Source organism: Heptranchias perlo, chromosome 11 (genome assembly GCF_035084215.1).
Source record: "Heptranchias perlo isolate sHepPer1 chromosome 11, sHepPer1.hap1, whole genome shotgun sequence".
NCBI lineage: Eukaryota > Metazoa > Chordata > Chondrichthyes > Hexanchiformes > Hexanchidae > Heptranchias > Heptranchias perlo.
This window is the reverse complement of record NC_090335.1, coordinates 23,911,618-23,932,404: the sequence shown is the minus strand read 5'-3', so window position 1 is coordinate 23,932,404 and position 20,787 is coordinate 23,911,618. Positions and strand designations below refer to the sequence as shown.

General features: G+C 41.4%; 1 protein-coding gene across 6 annotated transcripts in view; it reads left to right on the top strand.

Annotated features, from left to right (window-relative positions):
* rab9a (RAB9A, member RAS oncogene family) overlaps nucleotides 1-20,565 on the top strand; it is a 51,917-nt gene extending 31,352 nt beyond the window's left edge. Inside the window, exons 1-5 of one of the 6 annotated variants that reach the window (XM_067992709.1) lie at nucleotides 3,882-3,967; nucleotides 15,543-15,570; nucleotides 16,301-16,384; nucleotides 18,633-18,697; nucleotides 18,794-20,565. In XM_067992709.1, coding sequence (XP_067848810.1) covers nucleotides 18,829-19,434 — 606 coding nt within the window. In that variant the 5' untranslated portion in view covers nucleotides 3,882-3,967; nucleotides 15,543-15,570; nucleotides 16,301-16,384; nucleotides 18,633-18,697; nucleotides 18,794-18,828 and the 3' untranslated portion in view covers nucleotides 19,435-20,565. Of the gene's footprint in view, nucleotides 1-3,881; nucleotides 3,968-15,542; nucleotides 15,571-16,295; nucleotides 16,385-18,632; nucleotides 18,698-18,793 lie in introns of those variants that run through there. The other 5 variants (XM_067992704.1, XM_067992708.1, XM_067992705.1 and 2 more) reach the window with 5 other exon arrangements.
* Nucleotides 20,566-20,787: the final 222 nt, after the last annotated feature.

Genomic DNA, 20,787 nt, shown 5'->3' with positions numbered 1-20,787 from the left:
AAATTTTCTCCCTTCAAGTAGTTATCCAATTCCTTTTTGAAAGCCATAATTGAATCTGCTTCCACCACCCTTTCAGGCAGCGCATTCCAAATCATAACTACTCACTCCGTAAAGAAGTTTTTCCTCACGTCGCCTTTGGTTCTTTTGCCAATCACCTTAAATCTATGTCCTCCGGTTCTCGACCCTTGCACCAGTGGGAGCAGTTTCTCATTATTTACTTTATCTAAACCCTTCATGATTTTGAAAACTTCTATTAAATCTTCTCTCAACCTTCTCTGCTCTAAGGAGAACAACCCCAGATTCTCCAGTCTATCCACGTAACTGAGGTCCCTCATCCCTGGAACCATTCTAGTAAATCTTTTTTACACCCCCTCTCAGGCCTTCACATCATTCCTAAAGTGCGGTGCCCAGAATTGGACACAATACTCCAGTTGTGGCCAAACCAGTGTTTTATAAAGGTTCAACATAACTTCCTTGCTTTTGTACTCTATGCCTCTATTTATAAAGCCCAGGATCCTGTATGCTTTTTTAACCACTTTCTCAACCTGTCCTGCCACCTTCAGAGATTTGTGCACATATACCCCCAGGTCTCTCTGTTCCCGCACCCCTTTTAGAATTGTACCATTTAGTTTATATTGCCTTTCCTTGTTCTTCAAAGATCATTAAAAGACTCTGAAACATAATTTTGAAATATGTTATTCTTTTGGTCTAGTAAAGGGTTTAAAATATCAATGAAAGTTAAGTACTGCATTTCTCTAAAGCTGTTGATTTATTTTGCTTCCATATAAATTTAAGATTTACGATAAGAATGTTCCTACCTATCAGAGAGGTTAGGAATTTATAGTGGGCAGCCTATAGTATTTCCAGTGAATATCTCAGTGGTACAAGGGTAGATTGTTAACTGAGGCATGCTATTTCGGTCACTTCATGGCCTATAGTAAGTTTAATTTGATAGGAGCCTGGGCCTGCCTATGGAAGTTGCTTTTTGTGGTGAATATGAATAAAGGATGTTGGGAGAGAGCCTAAATCATCAAAGCATCATCATCGAGGATTACTGTACAGACAGACTGCTTTAGTTGCCTGGAGGTATGTAATTATTCTTAAAATCACTGGAAGACGCACATGGCATTAACTTATAATGGCACTTTTAAATCAAGACAGCAACATTTCTGATTGTTACTAAGTCAGAGTAAAAATTACTGACATTTTAAAAATACTACCATTGTGTTAATTAGTGCCAATGGCTTATGACATCCACAATGTCCTGTTTTGTACAGTTAGTCTATTATTTTGTTCAGAATAGTTTCAGCAATGTTTGGTTGTGTTTCTTTCTCCATTTGTTTATTTTTTGTTTTATTTAAGTTCTGGCTTTTGAAAAGCAATGGTCTGTACCCAGTGCATACTGATGACTGTGTGGCCAGATGTGTCTGACAGTACTTGTAAAATGGAACATGATGTTGTAGATTCAAGCTCTGTCATGTCATGCTTTTTTACTAAGAGAAAAATATTTATGAAATGATTATGTTCATCTGGAGGTATTGTATATATTGTTTTTTTCTGTCAGTTTTAGGTAGTTAATGAGGAGTTTCAAGTCACTTTTCATTTTCTTTTGCCTAGTTTTTAGTCAGTAAAAAATTGTTTACGTTACCATCTGTCTAATTTAAATCACTTGTTTTTAAGTATCCATTTTGCATGCTGTGAAAGTTGTGTGGCTTCTGGTATACCTTCTTAATTAGTATTATGTGGGATTATGTCAAACTGAATGAATCTTCATGAATAGCATTTTTCTGTGGAGGTTGGTTGTGTTACTTCGTGTTAAGATAGTAGAGGTGATGCTGTGATTCCATGCTCCCAATAGGGAAGCCATGTTTGCAGACAGCACGGATCAAAGGTAGGGCTACAACATTGAAGCCACTGTAACTCATGCTCCCTAGCACTTATTACATTTCTTGTAGCAGATCTAAATCCCATTCTTCGATGTTTAATAGTTGATTCATTGTCTCCAAGTTGGTTAGATGTGTCCACAAAAGTTTGTTGTGTCTTGTAAATATATTTTAATGGATGAAAAATTTACTGTGTGAAAATGGTCATTAATATTTTTGTTATCCCTTTAAAATCAATGTGATTGAGATTTTTTTTGTTTTCAGTCTTCACAAATGACATCCTATGTGACTGTGACGATGGTAAATTATCCCTCCTCATCCTTCTTGACCTGACTGCAGCCTTTGACACAGTTGACCACACCATCCTCCTCCAAACTTTGCTTCCCTATTGGGAGTGCAGTCCCACTCAGCTGGCCGTCGTCCAGCTGAGTGGGACTGCGCTCACCTGGTTCCATTCATGTCTATCCAGTTGTAGTCAGAGAATCACCTGCAATGGCTTCTCTTCCCACTCCCACACTATTACCGCAGGATCTATCCTTGGCCCCCACCTATTTCTCATCTACATGCTGCCCCTCAGTGACATCATCCGGAAACAGGTCAGATTCCACATGTACGCTGATGAAACCCAGCTCTACCTCACCACCACCTCCCCCGACCCCTCCATTGTTTCTTATTTGTCACACTGCTTGTCCGACATCCAGTACTGGATGAGTAAAAATTTCCTCCAACTAAATATTGGGAAGACCGAAGCCATTGTCTTTGGTCCCTGCCACAAACTCCGTTCCCTAGCCACCGACTCCATCCCTCTCCTTGGCCACTGTCTGAGGCTGAGCCGGACCGTTCATAACCTTGACGTCCTATTTGACCCTGAGATGAGCTTCATACCACATATCTGCTCCATCACCAAGACTGCCTACGTACACCTCCGAAAAATTGCCCGTCTCCGTCCCTGCCTCAGCTCATCTGCTGCTGAAACTCTCATCCGTGCCTTTGTTACCTCTAGACTTGACTATTCTAATGCTCTCCTGGCTGGCCTCCCATCTTCCACCCTCCATAAACTTGATCTCATCCAAAACTCTGCTTCTCTGCTGCCCGCGTCCTAACTCGCACCAAGTCCAGTTCTCCCATCACCCCTGTGCTCGCTGACCTACATCGGCTCCCGGTCCAGGAATGCTTTGATTTTAAAATTCTCATTCTTGGTTTCAAATCCCTCCATGGCCTCACCCCTTCCTATCTGTGTAACCTCCTCCAGCCCTACAACCCTCCAAGATCTCTGCGCTCCTCCAGTTCTTGTCTCTTGCGCATCCCTGATTATAATCACTCCACCATTGGCGGCCGTGCCTTCTGCTGCCTAGGCCCTAAGCTCTGGAACTCCCTCCCTAAACCTCTTCGCCTTTCCATCTCTCTCCTCCTTTAAGACGCTCCTTAAAACCTACCTCTTTGACCAAGCTTTTGGTCACCTGATAACACACCTCTGAAGCGCTTTGGGACGTTTTACTATGATGTGGAGATGCCGGTGATGGACTGGGGTCGACAATTGTAAACAATTTTACAACACCAAGTTATAGTCCAACAATTTTATTTTTAATCCCACAAGCTTTCGGAGGCGTCCCCCTTCCTCAGGTGGTGTGGATACAATACCTCCACCTGAGGAAGGGGGAAGCCTCCGAAAGCTTGTGGGATTAAAAATAAAATTGTTGGACTATAACTTGGTGTTGTAAAATTGTTTACGTTTTACTATGTTAAAGGCCTTATATAAATGCATGTTGGTGTTGGGTGAGCCCAGACAGTGAATGTCTGCAGCTTATTGAAAGGTGAAGTCAACACTGCTTCTCACCTTCATTCCACATGAGCACAGTTCGCAACAGAAAAACACTGCAGGACTGGGGAGGGGCGGGGCCTGGAATGGCCGTCACGTGACCCCCGAGCGTGACTGTCAGCCGGGAGGCGTCACGTGTTTGAGTTTCGTTCTCGCGCGCGGGCCGCGGCGGGGGGGGGGAGAGAGAGGCACGCGGCAGTGACGTAACTTCCGGATGTATTGGCCAGCGAGCGCACCCTCCGCAAGAGCCGGGAGTGAGGAGAGGGTAAGTGTGGGGAGAGGGGAGAGGGGAGAGGGAGGGAGGCGAGGCCTGCGCCCTGCCGGCCGGCTCACTGGTCCCTGCCGGCCGGCTCACTGGTCCCTGCCGGCCGGCTCACTGGTCCCTGCCGGCCGGCTCACTGGTCCCACAGCGGTGCGTGCCTATGGAGCAGGAGCGGTCCAGCAGTGACGGGCAGTCATTGAACTTTGTGGCTCCTCTCCCCCCCCCCCCCCTCCTTTTAAGTCGCCGTCTCTCTGTTGCGCATTTATTGTAAACACAGTAAACATTTAACGTCCTCGATGCTCCGAGCGGCCGCCTCCTCTCCCCCGTGTGTTGGCAACACAACAAGAAGGACGAGGGAGGGAGGGAGTGTGTGGGTGTGGGACCAGGTTAGGGGGCCCGGGTAGCCGGTGCAAACTTGGCCCGCCCCCCCACACAGACACAGGCAGTGTAGTGATGGCTGTCCGGGGCTAATGGTATCGACAGCGAATGTTTAGTGGCGCACGATATGTTTTTAAAGAAAGTCACATCGAAGCAGGTAGCCCCGAGCTATATAGCACTTGATGCTGTCAGTTGGTGCCTGCTGATGGTGGGGCAATGTCAGCACAGTTAAATGTAGCATTGGTTTGCAATATGGGCAGGGATTTTTCACTTGAGAGTTACTGTTTGTGATTGGTGTCGGTCTGTTGTAATTACATTCCTGAGGCTGTAAATTAATATCAGCATTCCTTCATGTCGATGCATCACAAGCTGAAAGTGTACCAAAAGTCAAAGAACTGAAACACTCAGCGAGTTGGGCAACATCTGTGGAGAAAAAAAAAATCGTATTTCAGCAATAACACTTCTTCAGAAACCCTTGCGGTTGCCAATCTTCAAAATCCTTTAGACTGAAATAGTAAAAGGCTATAGTGGGGAAGTTAGACTTTCCTCCAGTCATTAATGGTGTCACCCAATTCATTTTTTTTGACTAGAGATGATTCATACCAAGTATTTACTGAAAATCATCACCTGAATGCAGTGTACAAAGTACTAGTTGCTACATCTGACTGCTAGAGTCTGCTTTCAGGAATTCTGTTAGTTTTTTTCAAAACCAAATGCAGCATAAGAAGGGCAAATTGCATTGGTCTCTAGCAGGATATTACCTCCAACTTAGCATCTTGTTTAGTGCTCAAAACACTCAGATTGTAGCAGTTGTGTATTCAAATTGGCTCTCAAACTTTTTTTAGTGAAAGGTGTGATCAACTAACCAATTGAATGCTTTGGGGACTGGGAGCAATACTGGCTTGCATTTTACATAGCGGCTTTAAAATAGAGAAACATCCCAAGGAGCTTCAGAGGAGTGGTTATCTAACAAAATTTGACACCGAGCCACGTAAGGAGGTATTAGGGCAGGCAACTAAAAACTTGGTGAAAGAGGTAGGTTTTTAAGGAGTGCCTTAAAGGAGAGAGAGAAGTGGAGAGGTTTAGGGAGGGAATTCCAAAGCTTAGGGCCTGGGCATCTGAAGGTATGGCTGCCAATGGTGGAGCGATTAAAATCGGGGATGCGCCAAGAGGCTAGAATTGGAGGAGCGCAGAGATTTCGGAGGGTTGTAGGGCTGGATGAGGTTAAAGAGATGGGGAGTGGTAAGGTCATGGAGCGATTTGAAAACAAGAATGAGAATTTTAAAATCGGGGCGTTCCTGGACCCAGAGCCAGTGTAGATTAGTGAGCACAGGGGTGATGGGTGAACGGGACTTGGTGTGAGTTAGGATTTGGGCAGCAAAGTTTTGGATGAGCTCAAGTTTATGGAGGGTGGAAGATGGGAGGCCAGCCAGGAGAGCATTGGAATAGTCAAGTCTAGAGGTAACAAATATATGGATGAGGGTTTTAGTAGCAGATCAGACAAAAATAGATGCCGAGCCAAAGGAGGAGATAATCGGGGTAAGCAAAAACTTGGTCATAGAGGTGAGTTTTAAAAAGGAGAGGTGGAGTGGCTGAGGGAGGGTATTCTAGACGGCTGAGGGGGTGGGGGGGAAATGCACAAAAGGCCAGAGTCAGAGGGTTTACGGGAGAATTGTAGGTCTGGAGAAGGACATAAGGTCAGAAGCTCAGCTCGGAGTCAAATAGGATGCAGAGGTAGTGAACATTCTGGTTTTGCCTAAGACAACGGCCGGGGACGTGGGTGGAATCTGCGTGGGTGCAGAGCTCGTAGTTGGGGCTGAACTCAATGCTTTCTGTCATGATATTTAACTGGAGGAAATTGAAGCTCATTCACAATTGGAAGTTGGACAAGCTACCTGTTAACACAGAAGTAGAGGGGTTGAGAAAGGTGGTGGGGGAGGTAGAACTTGCTGTCTGTAGTATTCATGTGGAAGCCAGATATGCTCAATTCTGCAACCCATCGACTTAATTGAAATGGAGGGCATACCACGAGATTAACTGAGGTGGGAGGGAGTAGAGATTTTTTGGGGGGACAAGGACATCAAAGCTGCACATGAGGGAGTGGTTGTGCAGATTGGCTGCAGAAATATTGTGACAAATGAAAGGCCAAAGACTAGGCAAGTGCGATTTAGAAAGTGCAGTTGTAAGTGATTGAGAGGAGTTTTTTTTTCCAGGGATTGGCACAGAAGGAAGTTGAGAACAGTGAATTCAGAGGTGAGGGCAAGGGAGCTGAGATTGAAGATGGAAATCACCAAGGATGAGGAGTTGCTCAGTGCAGAGTCCGTGGGCAGATATTTGTGAGAAACCTGGGGTGGGGGCGGGTTGTGTTACACCACAAGGATTTTAAAGGAGGGGTGAAGCAAGATGAAGGTACCAAAGGAGTAGAGGGAGAGACCACTCCACCACCGTGAAAGGTTTGGGCTGGGATAGTGGTGAGGCTTCAGTAAGGAGCAAGATGTTGCCACCCTTGAGCCAAGTTTGTCAAAGCCAGAATGTCAGTGCAATCATCCACAATCAGGTTGGCAAGGCCCTTGATCGCAAGTGAGCAGATATTCTAGAGGGAAATACAGAGGGGGTGCTGATTGGTCCATTGGCAGATCGGTCCATTGGCAGATCTATGGCAACAGTGACGATTGGGGTAAGTGGGATGGAGAAGTTAGCTCCCTGCGGGCGTGCTGAGCAAGAACAAGAGGGGCACAGAGGGTGGTTATGGGTTTATTCCTGGGGTGGGGGGGGGGTTCAAGCCTGGAACAGCTGTAGGACAGTAGGAAGGCAGAGGATTATTGGTGGTGGAGGGGGCAAAGTACCCAAGAGGGGAGAAAAGGTGGCATGACTGGGTGATGGGCAGGGGAAGTGAAAGGAGGGAGAGAGTGTTTGCATTTAAATAGCGCCTTTCACACCCTGAGACATCTCAAAGTGCTTTACAGCCAATGAAGTACTTTTAATGTGTAGTTACGGTTGTAATGTAGGAAATGTGGCAGCCAATTTTCACACAGCAAGGTCCCACAAATAGCAATTAGGGATTATGACCAGATAATCTGTTGAGAAGGGCCTGAGAAAGGCTAAGTGAAGGGGAAAAAAATATGGAAGTAATGGGATCGGGTCTGGATTGCTATGTGAATGGGTACAGAATTCTGGCTTCACAGAAAAGATTGTCTGCAATAAATATCACCGAAAAGAATCATCTAAAAGCTGGTCAGAGGTGTAACAACAATGCTGTAAGAGTTGGTCACGGACTAAGGTTTGGTAGGCAAATCTTGTGACAGTCCAGAAATGGAACAATTGCTGATAACTCAGCACAGTCAGAGCAGTAGCCCTTGGGGTTAAAGGAGAACTTGATTGCTATATTGCAAACATGAAAGTGTGTATCTGGTCAGTTGCCTCACCTCTTTATCTAAATACTGCCTCTCTGCAATAGCCACAGGCATGGGGTCAACTTCCATATGTACGTTGATGCCTAGCTCTACCTCATTGCCATTTATCTTAGTCCTACCAGTGCTTCTGTATTGAGATTGCTTGTCTAACATCAAGTTCTAGATGAGTCACAACTTCCTTCAGCTGAACATCAGGAAGATCAAAATCACCAATCTCCGAGTTTAAACAAACCCTGCTTCCTTGATACTGATTCCATCCTCCTCCCTGGTCTATCACTTGGGGCTGAAGAAGACCATGTGCAACCTTGGAGTCCTGTTTGACCCTAAGCTTCAAACTTCACATCCTGTCAGTCTCTGTGATCACTCCCATTCTCTCAAACTTACCTGGCTTCGTGTCCCTCCAACACACTTTTTAATTTTAAAATCCTTGTGCTCTTCTTCAAATGCCTCCATGGCCTTACTACACCGTACCTCTGCAACCTGCTTGAAATATACTTTTCCTCCTGAACCCTTCTGCCTTTCAACTCTCGCCTCCTGTGCAACCCTCCCTCCACCTGACAATTGGTGGCAGCACCTTCAGCCTTGCTCTCTGATATTTCCTCTCCAAATGCCTCTGACCCTTCTTCCTTTTAGAAACGTCAAAAGCAGTCTCTTTCCTCAAGTCTCCTAAACTTTTTCCTCTGGCTCAACATTCTGTTCATCTTGCTACTTTGTCAAGTGCCTTGACATATGTCATGTATTAAAGGTGCTTTCTAAATGCAAGTTTTGAAATAACTCCAGACACGTGTCAAGCTGGATTGTGACCTGACGTATGATGGGTTACCTCCACTGTGGAGACTAAGTCAGTGAATCAAGACTTGACTGATCCTGCTCATCTCTAATCTGACTCTATGCTCTGATTATAATAATCTTGGTTTTCTTAGTAATTTCATCCAAGCTCTGCTTCGGCATTGGGTAAGGATGGATACATAACTGGTGAGAATGGAAATTCTGGAAAAGGCTGGTGGGTCTCATCAGAGTTGGTAATGTGTTCTTTCTACAAAGAATCTATCTGGCCATTCATGCAATATTGCCATTTTTAATTACTTTTAAATGCCATAAGGCCCAATTTATCAGCTGTGCTACTTATTTTAGAGCTGACATTCGGGTTAAAATCTTATCATTGTTGTATTCATATATTTGGAGAATCATGATAACATGCATAAAGATTGAATTAAGCAATTCAGGTAAAACAGCACAGGAGACTTTTGTGTATATAAAAAAAAATTCCAAGTTGACATCATTTGAATTAAATGACTGGATTAAAAGAGCAGACTGTAAACAGTTGCCTGGTGTTAGCTAGTCTTGCACATTGAGAATTTTAGTTGGGAAAGTCCCAGTGATAACTCCTATAGGTAATCTCTTGGGTTATTTTTAAGAGTAATACGAGTCAATCTCCTTTTGCCATTGCACATGGAGTCGAGACCAAGTGTAGTCTTTGGGTGAAACGGGGTTTGGGGGCAGAGGACTATTTGGAGCAATGTGCATAGATGTCATTCAGTTCTCATTTTAGTCATATATTCTGTCCTTAGTTTTATAATACTTGGATTTGATTATTTATATAGATGAATAAAGAAGTTTATATCAATTTGGAAGTAGAGTTGGTTGGAGCATAGGTGTTTTTCTGCAGTACAAGGTGAGGGGCCAGGAAAAGGAAGCGCGAGCTTGCATTTATATAGATTTTGCGATCTTGAGATGCTTCAAAGCGCCTCATAGCCAGTGATATATTTTGAAGTGTAATCACTGTTGTAATGGAGGCAAATACAGCAACCAATTTGCACACAGCACGGTTTCAAAAATAGCAGCAAGATAAATAACCAGATGATCTGGAGAATCAAAATTGAGACTTCACTGCTGCAGGAAGGTGTAATTACAGCATAACAAGTTTACATGGGCTGTTGTCATTATAAATGTGGAAATGGGAATTTTGAATACAAAAAATTGACAGAAACCTGACAAAGAAATGGAAGATTTTGTAGCTGGAAGATGGGTGCGGTGGAAAGTTTTGTAAAATATGTAGTTCCTATTTTGTGCTTGTATTGTGCAATATCCATTGCTAGCAAGGTGGGCAGCCGTGCAGGTTACCTGATCCATGGTGTCAGCCAATATTGCTCTGAAACACAATGCAAGAAGTGGCTTGGGACTATCTTCCTCATTTCTTCCTTTCCTTCTATAGGGGAGTGCCTGGTGCTCCAAGAGTGGCAGGGCTGAGATTGAGAACTTGTGTCCCATTGCTATTTTTTGCTTTGGTGTTCCAAAATGGTGTACCACCATGGTGCTCTGTTGCACATGATTTTATATAATATAGTGTTTACACATAGTCAAATGGATTCTTGCTCTTCCTTTCTGCCTAAGGACTGTTCCCAGGTGTTTTCAGATGTTGGCTGAGAAAGGTACTGTGAAACACATGAGCAGTGTGCAGATTAAGTTGTTTTCTAGTATTTGTTAAAAATATATATAAGCCAGAGATTGATCAACACTTCAGTAGAAGACAAGTGGAAACCTTTTAAAGGTATAATGCTCAGAATGCAGGATAATAGTATCAAATCAACAAGCTCAGACTAAAAAAGTGATCCAAAATGGGTTAACAACAAATTAAAAGCAATATAAAGAGGAAAAATGAATCTACAGATCCTGCAAAGAGAAAGTTGGTTCACTGGAATTAATATAATAAAATGTAGAAACTAGTTAAAGGGGTGATCAGAGGGGTAGAGAGGCATGATAAAGCATAGCAGAAGCTAAGCGTAACAGTAAAAACATTCTTTGAGGACAGTCAGAAGCAATGAAAACCAAAAAAGATGGAAATAGAATTGAAACTGAGAATAAGCATAAGAAAATATTCTGGATGATTATTTCCTCAAACTAGTGGTGACTGAAGACAGAAATAACATGCCCACCCCTGAGGTAACCAAAGTAAAATCAGTAACTTCAGTATAAACGAGATGCAGTCCGAGAGAACGTAAAAGTGCTCAAAACAAATCAGGGATAGATGGTATTTGAGTGTTGAAGAGAATAGGGAGGAGATTTGTGAGGCACTGAGACCCATTGAGGGAGACACTGGAGATGTACCAGTAGACTGGAAACAGACCAATGTGGTGCTTGTATTCAAAAAGGGTGATAAAACAAATACAGATGCATTGGTCTCACTTTCATTGTATTACATGGAATAGAATTAGTTATCAGGAGTAAATTTGAGGGTGTGTGTAATAATAACTTAGTAAGTAGTAGCCAACATGGATTCAGAGAAAAATATAATACCTGACCAACCTTCTTGACTTCTTTTAACGAAGTAGTTATCTTGTGTTGTAGGGAATGTTCCTAGGCAACTTCAATTGTTGGCTGAGTAAAGTGCTGTGTGACATGCAGTGTGTAGACTGAATTGTTCTCTGGCATTTATTAAATATCTAACTTCTCCAATCACCAGTACATGCCTCCTTGTGTTGAATTACTGGGGGGAAGTTCTTGTCTGCAAAGAAAAGTTGTCATACAAGATCATTATTTCATTTGTAAAATACAGACCTAGTAGGAAGATTAATTTTCAATATCTCTTCAGCCTGCCTGAAAGTAATTTGGCAGGTAGTCACATAGGAAATGTCAGCTGTTGTGGATGTGCTATAAAGCAGCAGCCAGGTACTGGTATGAAGTAATTAAGTGTTGTGTAGCAAGGTCGCATTCCATACACCTATAATTGCAATGCTTTTTATATTACAAATGTATAAAATGTTACTTTTTGAAATCCGAGGCTGTCATCTTGATATGATGTGGAGATGCCGGTGATGGACTGGGGTTGACAAATGTAAGGAATCTTACAACACCAGGTTATAGTCCAACTGTTTTATTTGAAAATCACAAGCTTTCGGAGGCTTTCTCCATCAGGTGAGCGAGTGTGGGATTCCATGGAAGGTTACCGCATTTATATTCAGAGAACAATACCTGGTGATTACAGATAATCTTTCCAACTGCCCGTTGTCAAGGCAATCAAAGTGTTCAGACAGTGTGATGTTACCTACAGGACCACCGAATATACAAACGGCCAGAACACAAAACAGAGAGAGAGGGAGAGAAACATCCGAAAGGAAGAGAAAGACAGAGAATGACCCGTTGTGTTAAAAACAGATAACTTTTTTTCGCTGGTGGGGTTACGTGTAGCGTGACATGAACCCAAGATCCCGGTTGAGGCCGTCCTCATGGGTGCGGAACTTGGCTATCAATTTCTGTTTAAAAAGGGAGAAAGAAATAGACCGAGTAATTATAGGCCAGTCAGTCTAACCTGGTGGTGGGCAAATTATTGGAATCTATTGAGGGATAGCATAAATTGTCATTTAGAAAGGCAAGGGTTATTCAAGGACAGTCAGCATGGATTAAGGAAGGCCGTGTCTGACTAACTTGATCGAATTATTTGAGGCGACAACAAGGAGGGTTAATAAGGGTTATGAGCGTGTTTGATGTAGTGTACGTGGATTTAGCAAGGCTTTTGACAAGGTCCCAATTGTTAGACTGGTCAAAAAAGTAAAAGCTCATGGGATCCAAGGGAGTGGCTAGTTAGATCCAAAATTGGCTCAGTGGATGGAAGCAAAGGGTAATGGTTGACTGGTGTTTTTGCAACTGGAAGGCTGTTTCCAGTGGGATCCCACAAGGCTCAGTTCTAGGTCTCTTGCTTTTTGTGGTATATATTAATGATTTGGACTTGCATGTTGGGGGCTTGACCAAGAAGTTTGCAGATGATACAGAAATTGACTCTGTGGTTGATAGTGAGGAGGAAAGCTGTAGACTCGGGAAGATATCAATGGACTGGTCAGGTGGGCAGAAAAGTGGCAGATGGAATTCAATCGAGAGAAGTGTGAGGTAATGCATTTGGGGAGGGCAAACAAGGCAAGGGATTATACAATAAATGGGAGGATACTGGGAGATGTAGCGGAACAAAACTACCTTGGAATGCATGTCCACAGATCCCTGAAGGTAGCAGGACAGGTAGATAAGGTGGTTAAAAAGGCATACAGAATACTTTCCTTTATTAGCCGAGGCATAGATTAGAAGAGTAGGGAGGTTATGCTAGAGCTGTATAAAACATTGGTTAGGCCACAGCTTGAGATCTGCGTGTAGTTCTGGTCACCACATTACAGGAAAGATGTGATTGCACTAGAAAGGGTACAGAGGAGATTTACGAGGATATTGCCAGGGCTGGAGAATTTTAGCTATGAGAAAAGATTGGATAGGCTGGGGTTGTTTACTTTGGAACAAAGGAGGCTGAGCGGAGATTTAATTGAGGTGTATAAAATTATGACAGGACTAGATAGAGTGGATAGGGAGGACCTATTTCCCTCAGCAGAGGGGTCAGTGACCAGGGGGCATAGATTTAATGTAATTGGTAGAAGGATTAGAGGGGAGCTGAGGAGACATTTTTTCACCCAGGGGGTGGTGGGGGTCTGGAACTCACTGCCTGAAAGGGTGGTAGAGGCTGAAACCCTCAACTCATTTTAAAAAGTACTTGGATGAGCACTTGAAGTGCTGTAACCTATAGGGCTACGGACCAAGTGCTGGAAAGTGGGATTAAGCTGGATAGCTCTTTTTCGGCTGGCACGTACACGATGGGCCGAATGGCCTCCTTCTGTGCTGTAACTTTCTATGATTCTATGAACTCCCATTTTATTTTAAAGTGGGAGCCGATGGAAAATATCTGATCTTATTTCAATATTGTTACATCATGAGGTGCCTTGCTTGCTTTTGAAAGATTTTTTGTATTTTAGACTGGCAACAAGTTATATTTTACTGTAATTATCCCATGCTCAAAATAATTCTCATGGTTTTTTTTATGACTCAACCTACATCTTATCTAAATAACTGACATTGGATGATATGCAGTAATGAACTTTAATGTGCAAACCTGCTGAATGGATAGTACTATAAGTGTTTTACAGTTCAGGCTTTCTCCCAACTTGTGTTCACTACAAAACGGCAGTTTCCATAAGACCAAGTTTCCTATAAATAAAACCTGCACCTGCATAAATGAAACATGCCGTGAGATTGTGTGTCAGAGGACTAACAATTATGTTTTAATTACAGTATAATTCACCAGTGACACATGGGATGCCTGCTACACTTTTTTTTTGTCTGCTCTGAAAAGCAGGAAGCACTACTATGCTCGACTGGTGTGTTCGGGCTAGAACTAATCAGGTTTACTTATAATTACACAAGTATCAGTGTTCTGATGCACCTTTCTGCTTAAACGCATAAAGTGTTAAAATGTCAACACATTTCTTGCATTATTTGATTGCGAGACATTTGAAGTAAGTTATCTTTTGTAGTGTCCTCAGTGTGATGAATGTATGTCGGTGAGGTGGCATTTCTACTCAGTTGAGTCCAAGTGTCAATTTCAGAACTGAAATGGAGCTTGAAGCTAATAGTCATGATGAGTGCTTGTAGAATGGGTGGGATGCAAGCAATCTGATCAGAACTGGTGAAGCAGTGGAAATGGTAGATAGTACTAAAATGAAAATTAAAGCAGATGGCTGAGTTTGGAATCGGATTTTGAGTGGGTACAAACATAGTTTTTTTTGTGATTCATGCAGCTGGTCTGTACTAACCGTACAGCCAGTAATACCAAACTCTTGCCACAGACTATTCAATGATATAGCGCTCAATTTTTAAATTATTTATTTGATCACTCTCTGTTACAATACCAGAAAACTACAAAAATGACATCTGGGCTTTAATTATTTTAACCATGAAAATGGGCTATAGTGAATATTCACTACATTCTTTGAGGTTCTTAACCAGTATCTGCTGTAGGAAGGTGTACAAGGATATTTGCTTAAATAGACAGCATTGTATAAGATGTAGTTTGTTCTTTTTGAGAACCAATTTATTACACTTGATGAGATTGATAGATTAGTATTTCTCATTGTACCAAGAAGAAAACTTAATCAGTTCCAAATAAGTAGTGAAATAGCAGACCTTGGATTAGTAGTTGAGTAAAGCAGTAAAGGTGAGACACTTGCTGACGAGAAGTAAATCACCTTTTTAAAAAAAAAGCAAAGAAAGACTTGCATTTATGTAGTGTCTTTCACGACCTCAGGATGTTCCAAAGTGCTTTATAGACAATGAAGTATTTTTTGAGAAGTGTAAGCACGGCAGCAAATTCGCACACAGCAAGGTCCCACAAACAGCAATGTGATAATGACCAGATAATCTGTTTCAATGTGATGTTGGTTGATGGATAAATACTGACCAGGACATCGGGGAGAACTCCCCTACTCTTCAAAATTGTGCCATGGGATCTTTTACGTCTACTTGAGAGGGCAGATGGGGCCCCTGTTTAACGTCTCCTCTGAAAGACGGGACCTCCGACAGTGCAGGACTCCCTCAGTAGTGCAATCAAATGTCAGCCTCGATTTTGTGCTCAACCTTCTGACTCAGAGGCGGGAATACTACCAACTAAGTCACGGCTGGCAGTAAGCCTTTACCTATGTCATCTTTTAGAGGGACAAAATGTTGATCACTTAAGTTGTGAGACCGGGAACGAAACCCTGACTTCAGGTGCTACTTTAGGCTGCTGCTTAAACAGCTCAGAACTTTTAGTTTGACCATGTTACAAACAAATTTAGCTTCTATTTTGAATTATCGCAGTGTATAATTGTAGATTTATACAACAGTAGGGGTTTTTTAAAAATACTCATTAAACAATGATGAGATCTTGTGAATGATTAACGTGGTAATATAATCCAACTTTTAACTTTTTTTACACACAGGAATCCAATGATGCATTAATCTGAAAAGGTAAGGAATGTTGACTTTTTCAATTTCTGAAGGACTTTTTAACTTTAATATTTAATGTAAACATTAATTTGCTAAAATGTGAAAGCTGCAATGTTCACATTTGTGCATTTTTGAAGTGTAAGAGGTGGGGAATCTTTTTCTTTGTATTTGGGGATTGTACATAGAAATCTGTAGAGCAAGAGTGGAGTTTTGTAAGGTGGTTGTGACAATGGGTCCAGGTGACCTCAGACTGAATAAACCTTCGGCATTTTATAGTCCTTTTGAAAGTTGGGATTACGTTACAAATTTAAAATACATAATTTGTTAAGCAGCTTTAGTTTTCAAGGTGATGCTTTTGATTTCAGTGAACAATATTTCATTTGCAGTAGTTTACCATGGTTCTTGCTAATGTAAGCATGTACGGGGGGGATAAAGGTGGAACTTAATAAACATAGATTTGTGCAAATGTATATTTAAAAACTTGAGTCATGAGTTGGTAATCTCACATGATTGGAATGACGGGCACAGCCTTTATGATGTAAGCACTCTGGGATAGTGTCAAGTGACAGGAAGAAAGATTTTATTTACTGAGATCTGGTATTTTACAGAGAGAATAACAGATTGCTAGAAGTTTGTTTCAAGATTACAACACAAACCTGAGGGCTTCAGATCATGTCCAAACAGAGAGCAGGTTATAAATGAACTGAAGTGCATCATACCCTTGAATATATTTCCATCTTTTTAAGTTTAGTTTTGCATCATTGTATCTTCTGGTCAGAATTTGGACATCTGGCTTTGTATCACATGATGGAGAAGAGAACTTTACAAGATTGAGGTTAGACCAGACTTTTAATATCAGTTGTTAAGAGTAGGGTGCTTAAGAAAACTTGTATTGCACTGCTGTTTGATAAAATACACTGTTTTCAGTTTACATTCAGCTGCATAGGTTTTAAGCCAAACTGTACAGATCATCCATTTACTTGGCTTTGATAAAATGTGTTCACAAGAACAAAAAGTCTGAATCAAAACATATTTATATCTTGTCCCAAGAAAGATTAGTTCTCCTGCTGTCCAATTATTTGAGCACTAACATGATACAACATTACATTTTTTTTTTAAAGAGTCTAAATTTTAAGTTTCATAAATATCTTCAGGTGCTGAGTTCCCAGGTGCTGGTACAATCCAGCTGTTTCCATGTCTTAGTAGGGGTGCTGCCTCTAATTTCTCCAGGGGGTTTTGGATATACTGAGACCATTGTATACAAGCATGCAAACGTTCTGTATGCTCAGATCTCCCATTGATAACCAATATAATTTGTTAAGCTTAATAGAACTTGTTTACAACTCGGGCTTCCTTTTTAATATTGGGCAAGCCAGAAACTACCCGTTATTAGGAATATATATACGGTCTGAGGGAGCCCTTGCTCCACCATTTACTTCCCAGTTCCGAAAGATTTGAGTCGACCCCATTTGGTTACGGTGACTCGTACTTTATTATGAAGAACGGTTTAATACACTCGGTATTTAAGCAGCAGTTTACAGGATGAAACTGGAGATATATTACCTGCTTCCACACTGGGTAGAGCTTGTATCTTGGCCTCTCTCTCCTCACGGCCCCACCCTCTTAGATCCCGCGGATCTTGCCTTCTGCAGACTTCTTCCCTTCATCCTATACAGGCGGGGCTCCTGCCTGAACGTCTGCCTTAACAAACCTAATTGTAAACAATTTTACAACACCAAGTTATAGTCCAGCAATTTTATTTTAAATTCACAAGCTTTCGGAGGCTACCTCCTTCCTCCTACCTCCTTCCTCCTTCCACATCGTTCACCTGAGGAAGGAGGTAGCCTCCGAAAGCTTGTGAATTTAAAATAAAATTGCTGGACTATAACTTGGTGTTGTAAAATTGTTTACAATTGTCAACCCCAGTCCATCACCGGCATCTCCACATCTTAACAAACCTAGCCTGTTGTCTCTGGAGGGATTCCCTACACTGCACCTTGGTTTGAGTTGTGTCTTTATAAACTGTTTAGCAGGAAGTGACCTGGCTAAACATCCTCAGCACAGTTGAAGAAGACAGACGTAGTCCATCAGCTTTACAAAAGGGACCCTGACGGTCCAGCCCAGCACCTGACCTGACATCATCGACTTGCTGAGACAATGGCAAGACATTTCCCCTCATCAATATGAATGGGTCAGTGATGCTAACTTGCTGAGCACTTTGTCTCAGCTCCCAGAGAGAGATTATGGCAAGGCCCTTTCCCAGTCGTCTCAAACCAAGGGTGAGCTGTGTCTCTAGAATATACATCTCCCTTGCTGATCACCTTAATATAAATGTAAGGAATCTTACAACACCAGGTTATAGTCCAACAGTTTTATTTTAAAATCACAAGCTTTCGGAGATTATCTCCTTCGTCAGGTGAGTGAGTGAGTAAAATAAAACTGTTGGACTATAACCTGGTGTTGTAAGATTTCTTACATTTGTACACCCCAGTCCATCACCGGCATCTCCACATCACACCTTAATATACTGAGTGTCTGTGGCTGTCCCCAATAAAAGTCCCTGATACAGACTTATCGTTTGTGCAAGATGTGTGGTTACATACTAAATATATTTCATGATACATACATTGCATAAAAACAATTCCTTGGCACTTGCCACACTTTCAGCACACACTTACACAATGTAACACCATATTTTGTCCTATCCAAATTGTTTTTTAAGAATGAACTTTCAGTTTATATGTGTGGTTATCTTAATCCATTAACCATTGTCCATAAAGTCCAATTATTTGGTGTTAGTGTAGAATTTACATTATAAAATGTACTTGCACAAAAACAGTACCATTTTGTGTGGAAATTAATGCATTGAACTTGCATTCTACTTAGAGGTTCTCTTCATCCCTTCTTGTCCCTGTAGCCACGCACTATTCACCAAATGATAGGATGACCGAGTGACTACAAGATCTTTTGTCAGCTTTTAACCTAACTGCTTCGAGGTTCATCACAGTAATGTGGAGTAATTTGATTTGTCTCTTTTCCCATGCACCCTCCCTCTCAACAAGTGCTTCCCCTCTGTCCAACAGCTGTTATTGATGGTGAGATTTCAATCTGTCAGTCTAACACAGTGCACCACAGGGCTACTCTCAATGTTGGTACATTTTGATCACTTTTACTTATATTTCTAGTCTTTGCCATCTCTTTCACGGAGATATATAATGAACTCCTGTGTTGTGTTTTGTTATAGGCTGTTTGATTTCATTTAAAGCGTTTGAGACTGCCATGGCTGGAAAATCAACCCTACTGAAGGTGATCCTACTGGGAGATGGTGGAGTAGGAAAAAGTTCACTCATGAATAGATACGTTACCAATAAATTTGATATACATCTGTTTCATACAATAGGGGTTGAGTTTCTAAATAAAGATTTGGAAGTAGATGGACATTATGTGACAATGCAAATATGGGACACTGCCGGTCAAGAGAGGTTTAGGAGCCTTCGGACACCATTCTATCGAGGCTCTGATTGTTGCCTCCTTACTTTTAGTGTGGATGATCACCAGAGCTTCCAAAATTTGGGCAATTGGAAAAAGGAATTCATCTACTATGCAGATGTCAAGGAGCCAGATAATTTCCCATTTGTGGTTCTAGGTAATAAAATTGATGTCAATGAGAGGCAAGTTTCAACAGATGAGGCTCAAGCTTGGTGCAAAGATAACGGCAACCATCCTTATTTTGAAACAAGTGCAAAAGATGCCACCAATGTTGCAGTGGCTTTTGAAGAGGCTGTTCGTCGAGTCCTTGCGGCCGATGATCGATCTGACAGTTTCATGCAAACGGACACGGTGAATCTAAATCGAGGGAAGAAGCACAGCTCTTCCTGCTGCTGACTGTGACAGGGAAGATGCAATGAACTTTCCACTGTGTGCCATTGATTTACTGACTGGTGTTGACTGGGATCGTGCAAATCTGCTGAAGCTGTTTTGAGGAAACTGGTGCCAACCAGCTGAAGAAACTGAGTTCCATTGGTTGTTATACTGCAAAGGATATGGAGACACACACACAATGCTAATGTGCTGAGTTATCCACAGATAACTGGCTCATTCATTGGTCAGATGATGGGATTAGACAAGAGGGTTTAGTGAGTTTAAAACAACTTTTTAAAAAATGGCAAAACTACACACACTTTAAATTAAAAAAAAATGAATTTGGTGTTGGTGGTACAATATTTTTAACTAAAGTATAACATTTTTGTGCAACAAAACAATACTGTAGCTTGAGATAATGGTGGGAAACTTGGATATTAATTAATAACATTTGCTATTTGTGTAAACTGCTGGTTCCACAAAACTTTCTTGTATGTTTTGGTGCTTCTAATCTGACCCTAAAATATGCAGTGATGTGACTGCTAATTTTTTCCCCCTTCACAAAGAAAACAAAATTAAATAAAAGTTACAATTATCCTCTGATAGAAACCTTCTGTCTGTTCTCATTCCCTAATTTTGACTTTTGTGTAACTAAAAGGCCTACTGATGAATGTTATTTTTGTTTTCTGTTAAACAATGAATTTGCAGGCACTGAAAATGTCACCCACATGTTGAATGGTTTAAGTTTGCAGAATGTCAAATAACCACGAGATACTGTTCCATAGATAGCTTCATTAAATTTGAGAAAGGGTAGAGGTTTGCTCAACAATTCTGGGTTATTCAATTGCCAGGGTTCATTTTATTAATGCACAAATAAATGAAGAAAAGCACTGTGATCACATGGAATGATATAAAGGTACAGTGTATTTTGAAATGACCTGTCAAGGACTGAAATAATTTCAATTCAATTCTGCTTTATATATAAAAAGTAACTATGTTCAGCACCATTAAATGAAGCATCTCTGAATTCATTTTTTTTCCTCAGGGTTAAATGTAACCTGTAAAACAAGTTATGCTTGTAGATGCTCTTATATTTTGGGCAATGATATGATGTCACATGTACCGGATTACATAAATGTTATCTATTAGACTGACTTGGCCTTTTTAATTTCTACACCAATTTTTTAATTGTACTTGTGTGTACATTGGTGTGTCTAATGATCTTCCAAGGTTTGAGACTGTTGAACATGATGGAATTTACAACCACTGGCTTGTGGTGTAATATTTTTAGATTTTGGCTCTTTCTGCTGCTATATGTCCCTTGTATGCCAAAGCTGGTTAATTTTTATGTGAATGTTTTACCACTAAAAATGTTAA